The 12692-nt window shown below is 29.9% G+C and overlaps 1 protein-coding gene across 1 annotated transcript; it reads left to right on the top strand.

Annotated features, from left to right (window-relative positions):
- The first annotated feature begins 6037 nt into the window (after nt 1-6037).
- LOC125856984 (AT-hook motif nuclear-localized protein 17) lies at nt 6038-7671 on the top strand. Its single transcript, XM_049536645.1, has 2 exons — nt 6038-6835; nt 6923-7671. Exons 1-2 carry the CDS (start codon nt 6259-6261, stop codon nt 7420-7422), a joined length of 1077 nt encoding a protein of 358 aa, XP_049392602.1. The 5' UTR covers nt 6038-6258; the 3' UTR covers nt 7423-7671.
- The last annotated feature ends 5021 nt before the right edge of the window (nt 7672-12692 follow it).

The raw sequence follows: 12692 nt of genomic DNA, 5'->3' as shown, positions 1-12692 counted from the left end.
CCAACAAGATAAATATATTTTTTTATGACAAGAGAAATCCATAATCATTATCCTTCAAGTCACACATGATAAAATTCATGTTCGTATGAAACAACTCACAAACTACATAAAAGATGACAAGCCCAGTGGAACGAGATAAATATAAACCATCAAAAATTGATATTAATTTTGAAAACATGAAGATTTAATTTCATAATTAACCTCGACATGCTTCTATATTGAAAGAGAGTACTCCTTCGAGAATTAATATTCTCAATGAGTTCAAAATCCATGTTAATAGAGTTGTAATCATCTTGTTGAAAAATATGGACTCTCAATAAGAACAAAATTAAGTGTCAATAAAGGAGGCTAAAATCAAGGAGTGCTTCCTCCTACATTAGTCAAACTTCAATACAGATACTAAATATTAAATAAAAAAATTTTAAAATAAAGAAAAAAAAGAAATATTAAATTGGATAAATTAAAATTATAGAGAAAGAGAATTCTTCAATTTGTGCACATGACAAGTTGGTTGTCCCATCAAACGACTTATATTGTCCAAATGAGGTGTATTTTACAAGTTCATTAGTACATGCTAACCAACTTTCAAAAATTTCTCGATATAATCATTCAACTAAATTATTTATATATAATAAATAAAATATAATTATTTCGATCATTTCACTTGATGATAAAAGTTTACGACTTTAATTCATTGCATTCCAATTTTGACATAATCTTTTTGACCAGATGTGTCAATAGAATCAATTAAAAATTATTTTCAAGTTTACATCTTTATGCATGTTTTAAAAATGAAATTATAAGAGCAATAAAAGTCATTGATCTTGTGCTTCATCATTTTACTGTATAATATGATGTAAAATATAATTGTATAATATCTTCTAAACGCGTGCATATAAAGCCTATAAATTATGATATCTATTTTGCGCCGTAAAGCAATTTTTATTAATTAATACATACATTCGTTCATATAGATTAAAGTATTCAATCTCATGATTGATCAATTAATAAATAAATACACGCCATAATATTTTACTATTTATTGAGAACAAACCATTTTGTATGGTGCAAAAAAATACAAAAGAAGAACATACTTACGAATATTTTAAAATTGAGTTAATGGGATATAATTTTTTATTATAAGAAGGGATAATTGCAAACAATCTTTTTTTATACAATAAGCATTAGTTGTTAATCATCTAACATGTTAGATTAGACTGAATGTAAGAAATTTATACACTATTTGAGAGTACTTTAGACTGCGAAAATTTCATAGCTGGCAAACCACACAAAAAATATAAATTGCATTAGGTAATTATATGTAACAGGTTCGACTCAAAATGTATTGAAGAGGGATCAATCTCAGATCATTCAATGGATGATCACCCTTCATAAATCAATTGAGTCATTCTGAAGAACCATATTCATATATTACTAAACAATTTTTTTTCTTATTAATCAAACATAATATAACTTCATATTTTGTAGTAATTTGGTGAAAGGTCAATGAGCTAGAATTTAAAATGTTCTTAAATTAAATATATTGAATCTCAACAAGGCCAATCATTACTAGTGGACCACATAGAGAAGAATTTGATTAGAATGAATCAGATCCATTCACTTAGGATTAGAAATTTTACAAAGAAATTTATAAAAAAAGACTTACATAAAACAAATCAAAATTAATTTGACGGATAAATATTAAATGAATAAAGAAAAAGAGGGTGGTCAATGGATATAATATCTTAAAAGGTTGTTCGGTAGAGTGTATTAAAAAAATTATATATGCAATAATATTGTGTATAATAGTATTTTTTTCTATCTATCTATACCTAGTTACACTCTATTTGGTATTAAGATATGTATAACTAATACATAAAAATTTATCGTATCAGTAATGTAAGGAATTTTAATTTTCACAATCTTTCCATCATATTTATGAAGGCTATTTATAAAACATTTTTTCTTTTTTGAATTATACAATGCATGTTACTTTTAGTACATCACATAAAATACTGCATATGAAATAATCTCAATATAACTAATATAAACATAACTAATACCACTATTACTAATATACTACATAGTACTATTCTTATACATTCTACCAATTTTGAAGTGATTTATTTAAGATAGAAGTATTGACAACACCCCTGAACTATTGACAACCTTAAAAACACAATTTTATTTGATTAACTAAACTTAGATACACCCAATCTACTATATGACATAGCAAGTGGACTCATCTCTTGTAGGAGCATGCGACTCTTAATAAAAGACCAAGAGAAATGTTGAAAATACTCTTAAACTTGACAAGAATTTAGCAATGTATTTCACTCATGTTACAAGATCGAGGTGTATTTAAGTTCAATTAATTAAGTAAAAATATAATTATAAGACTGTCAATAATTTATGATAAAACTAATAATTCACGCTGAATTTACCATTGTTTTCCTACTTTCTCTCTTTTTCATTTAATAGATTATTTATACTAGTCAGCTCTTGGCATAAATTGAACTTATAGTGGTGTAAAATTGAAGTAGATGCTTCCTTATCCACTAACATTATAACACAAATCAAACTTAAACAAGATTTTGATTTCTTATCTTGAACACAAGATTTTGATTTCTTATTTGGATTCTTGACCCCCCACCCCCAAAAAAAAACCCACCCCACCCACCCCACCCACCCCACAAGTGCATTTCAGACATATGGGCCTTGGGCCCACAGAGTCCATCCTTCTAGACTAAAAGATGGGGGCCCAACAAGGGATGGTCTACCCTGCACTAACATTGAAAAGGATTTAGCATTATAACAAAACTCCAAAATTAATTCCATCACATGCTCACAACTCCACCACAACTACCGTTACCTTACTTCCCCATTGATTCAAGTTAATTTCCCTATTCTCATTACTGCCCTCTCTACCCTCCTCCTTTTTCGGTTTAATCATCTGATATCTGATTCGACTAATTCAAATCTTTATTATTGGTTGTAATGAAAGTCATTTTCATCCAAGGATAGTCGATTTATAATTTTATACTTTTCGTCAAAAAATGATACTAATAAAGAGGCTAATTTTTCAAAAGCATATATTATTTCACGAATTTTTCTGATTTCTTCGAGTTCTAAACCTTTTTATATTTTGAATTTTCTTCATGAAAATCTTGATTTTATTACTATAGAGTGTTAAAGGATCCCTATGAAGAAATTCTCGATTCTTATAATTCAGACTCCACCTTACCCTTACTAGAGGCGAAAGGTTCATCTGAATTCCCTTAGATAGAAAATAACACTATTTACATATGATTGAAATTATTTTTTATATATATAGTAAATGTTGATTTTCTTCAATTATTTCGTGTGTTTATTTCTTTATATTTTAGTCACCTTAATAAAATTCTGATTCTGTCACCAACTACGACCCCTCTCTATCTAACAAACTCTATATAACTCTACTATTGATATTTAAAGTAAACTATTACTAGTACACCAACTCTTGCCTACCCAACCCCTTTTGACTTTCTCATCGTCAACAAATCAATTCACACGTAACGCATAAGATAAAATCATTACAACCTTGGACAATTACCCTTTTTTTTTTGGTTTTTTTTGTTTCAAGTTAGAAACATGAGTTAATTAAGCCTTATAATAAGTTTCTTAATTAGCATGTCTTATTCCACTTAATGACTAATTAACATACATCCTAGATTATGAGGTACTTTTTACTTGTTTTGATCAGTGATTAGGTACAAGAATCTGGTTTAACAAAAGGTATTAAACCATAATAATAAATTCATTAGTAATAAACATGTGATTCCCTAAGATTATAGAAGTGGGGCTTATTCATATTTTTGACATTTCCAACTGTCAATCAGTGGCGGAGCCAGAATTTTCAATTAGATCTCAACCATTAATTCTAAACTATGACATGTGTCTCCAATCCAAGCTAGAACTTGGGGAAAATAAAGAGAAGAAAAATGGAGAGGAGTCGGATCCATGTTAAATCATAATTAAGGATGTGTTTAGCGAACATTCATGCATATATAGAAACGTTAAGTATCAATAACTCTAAACAGGATAAAGTAAAAAAAAGGAAGAACAGAAGAAACAACAATTAATTATCTCAAAGAAAACTTGGCATGATAAAACTAAATTCAACTTTATTATATTATAATAAATATAATATAAGATTGCTTCCATTTTTTAAAAGAAAAAATAATTAATGTTTGTAATTTTTTTTAAAGTATAATATGTTGGTCTAACATACTAAATAATTTGACAATTTCAATTAATCCTTTTTGGAGAATTAGATAGTTTTTTCAAAGTAGACTTTCTATTTTGGCAGATAATACTTATGGATGAAGGTAAAGGTTGTTGAAAGCTATCTAAATCTTTGACATTTTTGGAAATTAGATTAAAAAAGAAGAATGAGAATAATGTCAAAAAATGTGAGCTAGAGATATTGAATTGTGAATTGAATAAATACAAGTACTCTACTTCTATTATTATCATGTCAATGCCAAGAGAACACCAAGTGAGACATCATTAAATGGCATTTAATTAGTAACTCATCTGACCTCACTTATACTCTCTGTCCCTAATTACTTCTTCATTTTTTTTTATAGTTATTCCTAATTATTTGTTCATTTTGACAAATTAAGAAAAGGACAAAATAATTTTACCTATTATATCCTCAATTAATTACTTTAAAAAATGTATTTTTTTTTAAATCTTAAATTTTTAATTATTCATTTTATAATTAATAGGGGTAAAATGATAAACTCGCTATGTCAATAATTACTTTCTTAATAGATGTGTCAATTCAAAAGTGGACAGATAATTAAGAATAGAGGGAGTATTAAGGAGTGGCAATTACCATGTGTGAAGGTTTGTACTAAAGGACACCTAAATCCTCTAACTTTAATTAAACTTTTACATTTAGAAATTGAGATCGACTATATTGGATCCTACATTTTCAATTGAATTCATTCACATCATTATGATAAACAAAATTTAAAAACTAATGCTATTATATTCTCTATCAAGTTATATTTTCAATTCATAAATGTCATCTATAAGATTTTATTTCTTTAAGAAATTGAGATTAAGTTATATTTAACTCAATAAGTTTATATAAAAAAATTGTAATTTTTTCGAAATAACTATTTCATATGATTTTCGATTTATTCTACCAATCAATAGATTGGAGGTACATATATTAGATCATTTCAATCAACTTTCTAACATTTATCCTCAAAGTCAACCACATACACCCAGAGGAGTATCCAAAGGGGTCACCGGGTTCACGTGAAGTCATGCTTTCCTTCCGAGATCATATATAGTAGTAGTATTATATATTTTTTAAATATTAAAATATAGATATGTGAATCCACACTCGGAGTATCATATAATGTGATAATAATTGAGTGTACCTCTCTACACGTAAGATTAGAAATTTGAATTTTATATTTATCTTGTTTTATTTTTCTTTCTAAAATTAGATAACACTTCTCTAAGTGGTAATTAATATATATAAGAATTAATTTTGGACCTATAATAATAAAATTTTAACGGTTTTTAAAAGTAAAAACCTTAATATCAAGCCAATCAAATTTATATCTTAGATCAATCTTTTTGTAATAGTGCACCCATCATTTCAAAATTCTGAACACGCCTCTACTTACATCTTCCAATAAATTAATCTTTTCAAGTAATATATATATTTAATTATAAAAATTTCTTTTTCTTACTTCACATACTACAATTTGCACTTAACATCACCTCTCTCTATCTTAGTTGTCAATTTTCATAATTTGAAAAAAAACACACAAATATTTGAAAAGTATGGCGGTGAGTAGAAGTTCAAGCTAAACCAAAACACCATGTGTGGAGCCTACTTTTTTTCCCTTCAACCAGCGGCGCCATTAGTCTTTACTTAGTTTCCAAGCTCACCCACCCACCCCCACCCCCACTACAAAACTTACACTTCTATATTCATTCATTTATTATTTACTCTTTTCTAAGGAAAACTCCAAAACCCCATTTTCTCTTTCATTTATCTCTATCCTTTTCTTCCCCTCTTATCTGTTCATCAAATCTCTCTTTCTTTTATTATTATTATTGTTATTATTATAATATATTGGATTTTGCCCATACCTACAATCCAATCATCTACACTACTACACCCACAACTATCTTATTCATCTTCAATATCATATTATAAAGAAAGTATAATTTTATTTTCTTTTTTATCAAATGAAAAGAGAGTATGTACTAGAAGAAAAAAATAAAAATAAAGATCATTCTAGTAACACAAACACTATGTTTGGTAAACTTCATCATCACCAAAATCAATCTCCTCAACATTTTCAACACCATCACCAACAACAACAACAACAGCAGCACCTTCAGCAGCACCAGCACCAGCACCAGCATCAGCAGCATAATTTTCACCATCCAGCTTTTCAACTAACTCGCGAATGCCAAACTTCAGAAGAAGCAGACAGTACTACTCATCGAATGAGTCCTACAAACAGAAACGATACTTTAAACCCTCAACCGGTTAATGCAGTAGCACCGCCGCCGCCTCAGCAGCAGCAGCCACCTTCCTCCGCCGGTAACGACGGTGCTACGATTGAAGTTGTTCGCCGTCCCCGCGGCCGTCCGCCTGGTTCGAAAAACAAACCTAAACCACCTGTTATCATTACTCGTGATGCTGAACCATCTATGAGTCCTTATATACTTGAAATTCCAATTGGAGTTGATATTATCAACTCTATTACCAAGTTTTGTAGAAAACGGAATATGGGTCTTTGTGTTCTTAACGGTTCAGGTAATTTAATAATCGGAATCTGAATCATTACTTTTTCAATTGACACAAGATTGTTTAATGTAACATTTTTTTTATTTTTTTTTAAAGGTACTGTAACGAATGTTACTCTCCGGCAACCGTCAACTACACCGGTTTCGACTGTTACCTTTCATGGCAGATTCGATATACTGTCGATTTCAGCAACAGTTGTTCAACCAAATGCGAGTGTTCCATCGAACAATGGGATAGCAAATGGGTTCACAATTTCATTAGCAGGTCCACAAGGTCAAGTTGTGGGCGGTGGCGTAATCGGACCTCTTGTTACCGCCGGGACGGTGTATTTAATCGCTGCAACTTTTAACGGTCCGTCTTATCATCGGTTACCGGTGGAGGAGGAATTAGCAAGGAATAATTCTGGTGGTGGAAATGAAGACGGGTCGTCGCCGCCGCCGCATGCGGAGGTTTCTGGTGGAGATAGTGGACATCCACCGTCAACGACGGCGCCGGAAACTTGTGGGATGTCGATGTACAGCTGTCATTTGCCGTCGGATGTGATATGGGCACCTACTGCTAGACAACCACAACCACCACCTCCACCACCTTACTAAAATTCTTGGAATCTGTGCTCTCTTATGCTGTCAAATTTTCTTCACTAATCCGGGTTTTGTATTTTGGGATTAATTTTTTTTTTCTTGTTTTTTTGTTTAGTTTATTTAGTTGACTTTAGTTTATTTTTGTATCTTTTATGTTAATTAAAAAAATGTACTGTGGATTAGTCCTTTTTTTATTTGTTGTTTATCTTGGTTGGGAAAAGAGGAGAATGTTTTGGTACTAATTGAAGTAGTATTTTAGTTTAACACATTAGCCATTAGATATTTTATTGATCACTCAAATATTATTTTATCATATTTATATCTTCGCGAAGGTGAAAGAGAGATTGTCTTCGAAAGATTCTTGACTCGAGTGTTGGGTTGAACAGAGAGACCTTAAACTATGGATTTGGGTAAAAAACCAGAGTGCAAAAATTTCAAAATGCCAAATATAAGTGTGTTTTCAAAAGAAGGAAAAAGGTGGTTTTTTTCCCATTAAGAACCAGTTTTTCTTATCTTAGTTGCATTTTGGTCAATTGAAAATGATAGCCAAAAATCTCTAAAAAAAATTTCACTTGGTGTTCGGACCTTGTATTGAAGCTTTAATTAAATTTAAATCACATATTGCAAAATCTAATTGAGAGTGGTTCTTCATGCTTAGGGTTCGAACATGAAGTCTCCTATTAAAAATAAAACAGTTTCATCATTGTACAACATAATTGTATGAACTCAAAATCTCTGACTAAGATTGTAACAGTTTCATCACTGTACAACATGACCGTATAACCCATTCGAGAGTGACTCTCCATAATCAAGACTCAAACTCAAAAAACCCTAAACCCTAAACTTATATTCCCTTTATCCCAATTTCTGTGATTTACTTTTTTTTTAGTCAGTTAAAACAAGAATGATACATTTCTATATTAAGTAATAATTTAACTATAAAATATCTATATTATCGTTGATAAAATAATTTACACCCATATAAATTTCTATAATTCATTTTGTATCACAAGTTTTAAAAGTCTTCTTTTCTTTCTTAAACTTCATACCGAATCAAACTATCTCACATAAAATGAGATGGAGGGAATAATTAAGAGTGAAAGCAGTCCGACCACTACACCACACATTAAAAATGGCAAGTGGCAAAAGAAAGAATGTAAAGTGGGAGCAAGTTGGCATGGGGGAGTTTAGCTTTGAAGTTTGGGTCATATCTGTCTGCAGTGAAGCTGACAAATGATGACGAAGGTGGAATGAGATTTTTCTTCTTTCTTTCATTCTGGCAATTTGCTTTACAGTTTTCTGCAAAAATGCCAGAATTAAAGAAGAGAAGGATGATGGACTTTTCCCAATTCAGTCTGAATGTATGTGTGGTTTTTATAGCTAATCTAGTTTTGGTTCTTTAGGTTTTTGTGGTTGAGATAGATATGAAAAAGACATTACTTTCTTATAACATGTGGATGGGGTAATCCCACAGTAATGTGTTTTTTTTCTTTTTAGTAAAGAGAATTGGCATTGTTAGAGAGTGGGGTTGGGAATGAATTATGTGGCTTGATTCTTTGAATGTGAACACTTTCTTCAAAGGCTTTTGTCCTTTAATTTCATCAAGACATTAGGATTATGGTCTATTTCGATTGAGCATTTATGGACGTTAGGTAGAGTATATTAAAAAATATTATATTCGTTTAATTTTAATTGTCATGATTTTTCTTTTTTAGACTCAAATTATAAGAACTTTGATTAACATTTTTATGATATATTTTTTCATCATATTGATATGTGAAAAAATGTAATTTATAATTTTTTTTGTTTAAAATATCAAATTAATGTAATCTAATTTAACTTTAAAATTCAGTCAAATTGAATTTTGAAAAGCGTAATATGACAATTAAAAGTGGACAGAAAGAGTATAGTACATGTATTAATTTTGTATACTTTTGCTTTTTCTTGAAACTGGGGGTGGGAAGGGAAAATGACGAATTACAATATGATATGATGAAACAAAAGACTGTTCTTAAATTTTATTAAGACAGTAGGATGATGGGTTTTTTTGATTGAATCGGAGAGGTTTAATTGAGTGTATTAAACAATATAATATATGTATTAATACTTGTATATTACTCATATTTTGCTTGATATTTTCTTGAACTTATAAATAACTAATTCGATATTAGTTATATATTCTATTGATATTATGCTTATGTATAACGAATTTATGAAAGTTTATACTATTATTAATGCGAGGAATATACATGCACTAGCATAGTAAACTAAATAATTTTCTCATAAATTATTTTTCATCGTATTTGTAGAAGATATTTTATAAATAAATATATTGTAAAAAGAAATTATGTAATGCATGTTATTTTTAATATGCTAAATTCAACATTGCATAATTTCACACATAACTAATATTAGTAAAACTAATACATCATATTTAACACTATTCTTACATATCATATCACACGAATTTTTAAAAATAATAAATTCTATATAAAAAGTAGGATTTAAATATGATTATGACATATATGTGTTTGTATTTTGTGAATCAAAAACAATAGTTAGACGATTTTATTGTCTTGAGAAAAAACAAAGTACTCATTTAATAAGATAAAAATAAATATAAAAAAATTAACAAAGTAATAAGATATCACATGAGTTGATCAGTGACAAATCAAAAAAATTATAATTTAGGATCAAAATTTTGGTGTCTTGTTTAGTCTCCCTGTTTGGGATAATTTATCTCACAATTTATATCATAGTTATGAAATAAGTTATCCCAAAATAGCTAATTTCAAAATAACTAATTTTGAGATAACTTATTTCCGACTAGACACCCCTAGAGATTATCTATGTATAATAAGTCCTTTCTTTGTTTTTTCTTATAGCATCAATTATTNAAAAATTTTGGTATCTTGTTTAGTCTCCCTGTTTGGGATAACTTATCTCATCATTTATATCATAGTTACGAAATAAGTTATCCCAAAATAGCTAATTTCAAAATAACTAATTTTGAGATAACTTTTTTCCGACTAGACACCCCTAGAGATTATCTATGTATAATAAGTCCTTTCTTTGTTTTTTCTTATAGCATCAATTATTTGATACTTGGTTCAATTAATTCAAATCTCCACAAAATCAGATCAAAACTTTCTTTCAAATTCTCAATTGAAGACTTTTTTCATTTTATGTTTGTCATGACTCAGAAAATAGTACTTTGGTTTGTCTTCTTTTTTCTCTTTGGGGATTCTTATCCCTTTTTCTTTCATTGAAATGACAAAAAGGAAGAGAGGAGAAAATAAAATTAAAGATTTGTGATGATGATGGCTTTTTCTTCAAGTTTTTGACTCTTTCCATATTTGGTCCAATTGGTTTTTGTTGTTTTCTTTACACTTCTTACTATTTTTTCTTAGACAATTTTTGCATTGTAATGTGTATGTAACGTTGAGATGTGGACACTTTACACTCCATTTAGGTTCTTTCTAGCTGTAACTTAACATGTTAAAATTTTATTTTAATTTTAAAAGTTATAATTTGTAATTTTATTAAAAGAAATTGATAAACATAAACCTTTTATAATTTGATATAAGAAAACAAAACCTATAAAGATTTTTCGTGCGTTATTCCAAAAATAATAATAAAATTTCGTAAAAAGGATACAAAACTAAAAATAAAGTTGTAAAATCACAAAAGGATTAGATCTCATTAGTACTATACTTTTTATTTATTTATTTCCCACTGCGTGTATGGTACCGGATTCACACCAGAAAGTTTCACATTGAGATAAAGCGCTCCCTAATAAAAATGACTCTATATGAATGAATATTTACCACTCTATCACAACCCTAATTAATAATACCTATTAATTCTTATGACATGTCACTTGTTCCTGTCCTCCAAAAATTGTGTTGCCAAATTCATTGTTTCTATTAAATCGAGGGATATCTTTTACTTCACTTCACCCTTAATCAGAATTTTACTTGATAGGTATATCAAGTCCTCGTTTGGTGTGAGGGATAAAACTAAATAGTGATAGGATAAGAAAATAGTGACGGGATAAATTTTTTGTATCTTGTTTGGTTGTTATGTTTGGGATAACTCATCTCATCATTTATACCATAGTGATCGAATAAGTTATCTCATATACATGGTGGGATAAGTTATCCATGATAACTAATCCTACAAACGACCCCTTACTATCTACAGTGACTCTGTGTTTATTAGTTCATGGCAACAGTAATCAAGAGTGCGCTTCGATTAATATATGACAAATGAACGCGAAAACTGTGGATTAAAGTTCCAGATGTGGCGATATTTCTCTTTGTTATAGCCCTCGTAGTCATAGGATTTGAGGTAACGATAAGCATATTATTGAACATAATGGTAAAAATGTACTACTCTTATGACTCTAAAACAAGTTCAATATGTGTCATTCGGATTATCCTTTGATTGTGAGTATTGATATTATGTGTACCCTCAAATCTATTGAAAAAAATGAAGATAGATAATTGTCTGTGTACTTGAAAGTCTTCTTTGTTTATATTTACTAACCATCGTCGTCTATGTTAAGGTCTTACAGAGCTTGAAGGATCTATAGAACCATTTCAGTCGATGCCTCAACGAGGACTTCATACGACGAAAAAACGACTGTCATTTTCACAGAGGCAACTGGCAACTACAAACATGATCTTTCCATAGACCACTTTTTTCACCTAGGCAGTAAGAATTGATACCTCTCGTATCCAAAGCAGAAGAATTTAAATCCTTGGTTACAATTATGGGTATAACAACACCACAGAGATTTGAACCTTACCTCTTCTCAGTTCTCAGGAAAAGCCAAGACTAAAAGAAGAATATATTTCAAGCAATTAGCAGCACAGCAAGAAAAAGTGATATAGACAAAAAATGCCTTACCAAAGGAAACTACTCAAATGTCCGTTAGTTCCACAAGAAGTTGATCAATCATCTGGCTTGATCAATGTTTCAACTTGGTCATCGGTTTCCCAATCATGTTTTATTTATGAGTGAATGCACTAACAACTTCAACAAGTATCATAGCCCGTGCTATGCATTGACTAAATTTCAATAAGCAATAGCATCAATCAATTACTGATTACTGCCAACTTATAAAACTTTACTACCTATTTCTGTCTCAATCCACTACCTTTGATGGACTTAAAATCCTCCCCCCCCCCCCAACCCCACGGCCAGAGGAACCAACAGTAATAGGTGGGGTGGTGTAATGGGGAGGGGGGTTGAAGCAGTCTTTTAGTACAAAAGGGTCATCT

This window comes from Solanum stenotomum, chromosome 2, assembly GCF_019186545.1.
Source record: "Solanum stenotomum isolate F172 chromosome 2, ASM1918654v1, whole genome shotgun sequence".
Classification (NCBI taxonomy): Eukaryota; Viridiplantae; Streptophyta; class Magnoliopsida; order Solanales; family Solanaceae; genus Solanum; species Solanum stenotomum.
Note: the sequence above shows the minus strand (reverse complement) of the source record. Positions and strands in the feature narration are given on the sequence as shown.

Coding starts and splice junctions, on each gene's coding strand:
- LOC125856984 (XM_049536645.1), top strand. CDS start 6,259: ATGAAAAGAGAGTATGTACTAGAAGAAAAAAATAAAAATAAAGATCAT. Junction 6,836..6,922: donor TTGTGTTCTTAACGGTTCAG/GTAATTTAATAA, acceptor TTTTTTTTAAAG/GTACTGTAACGAATGTTACT.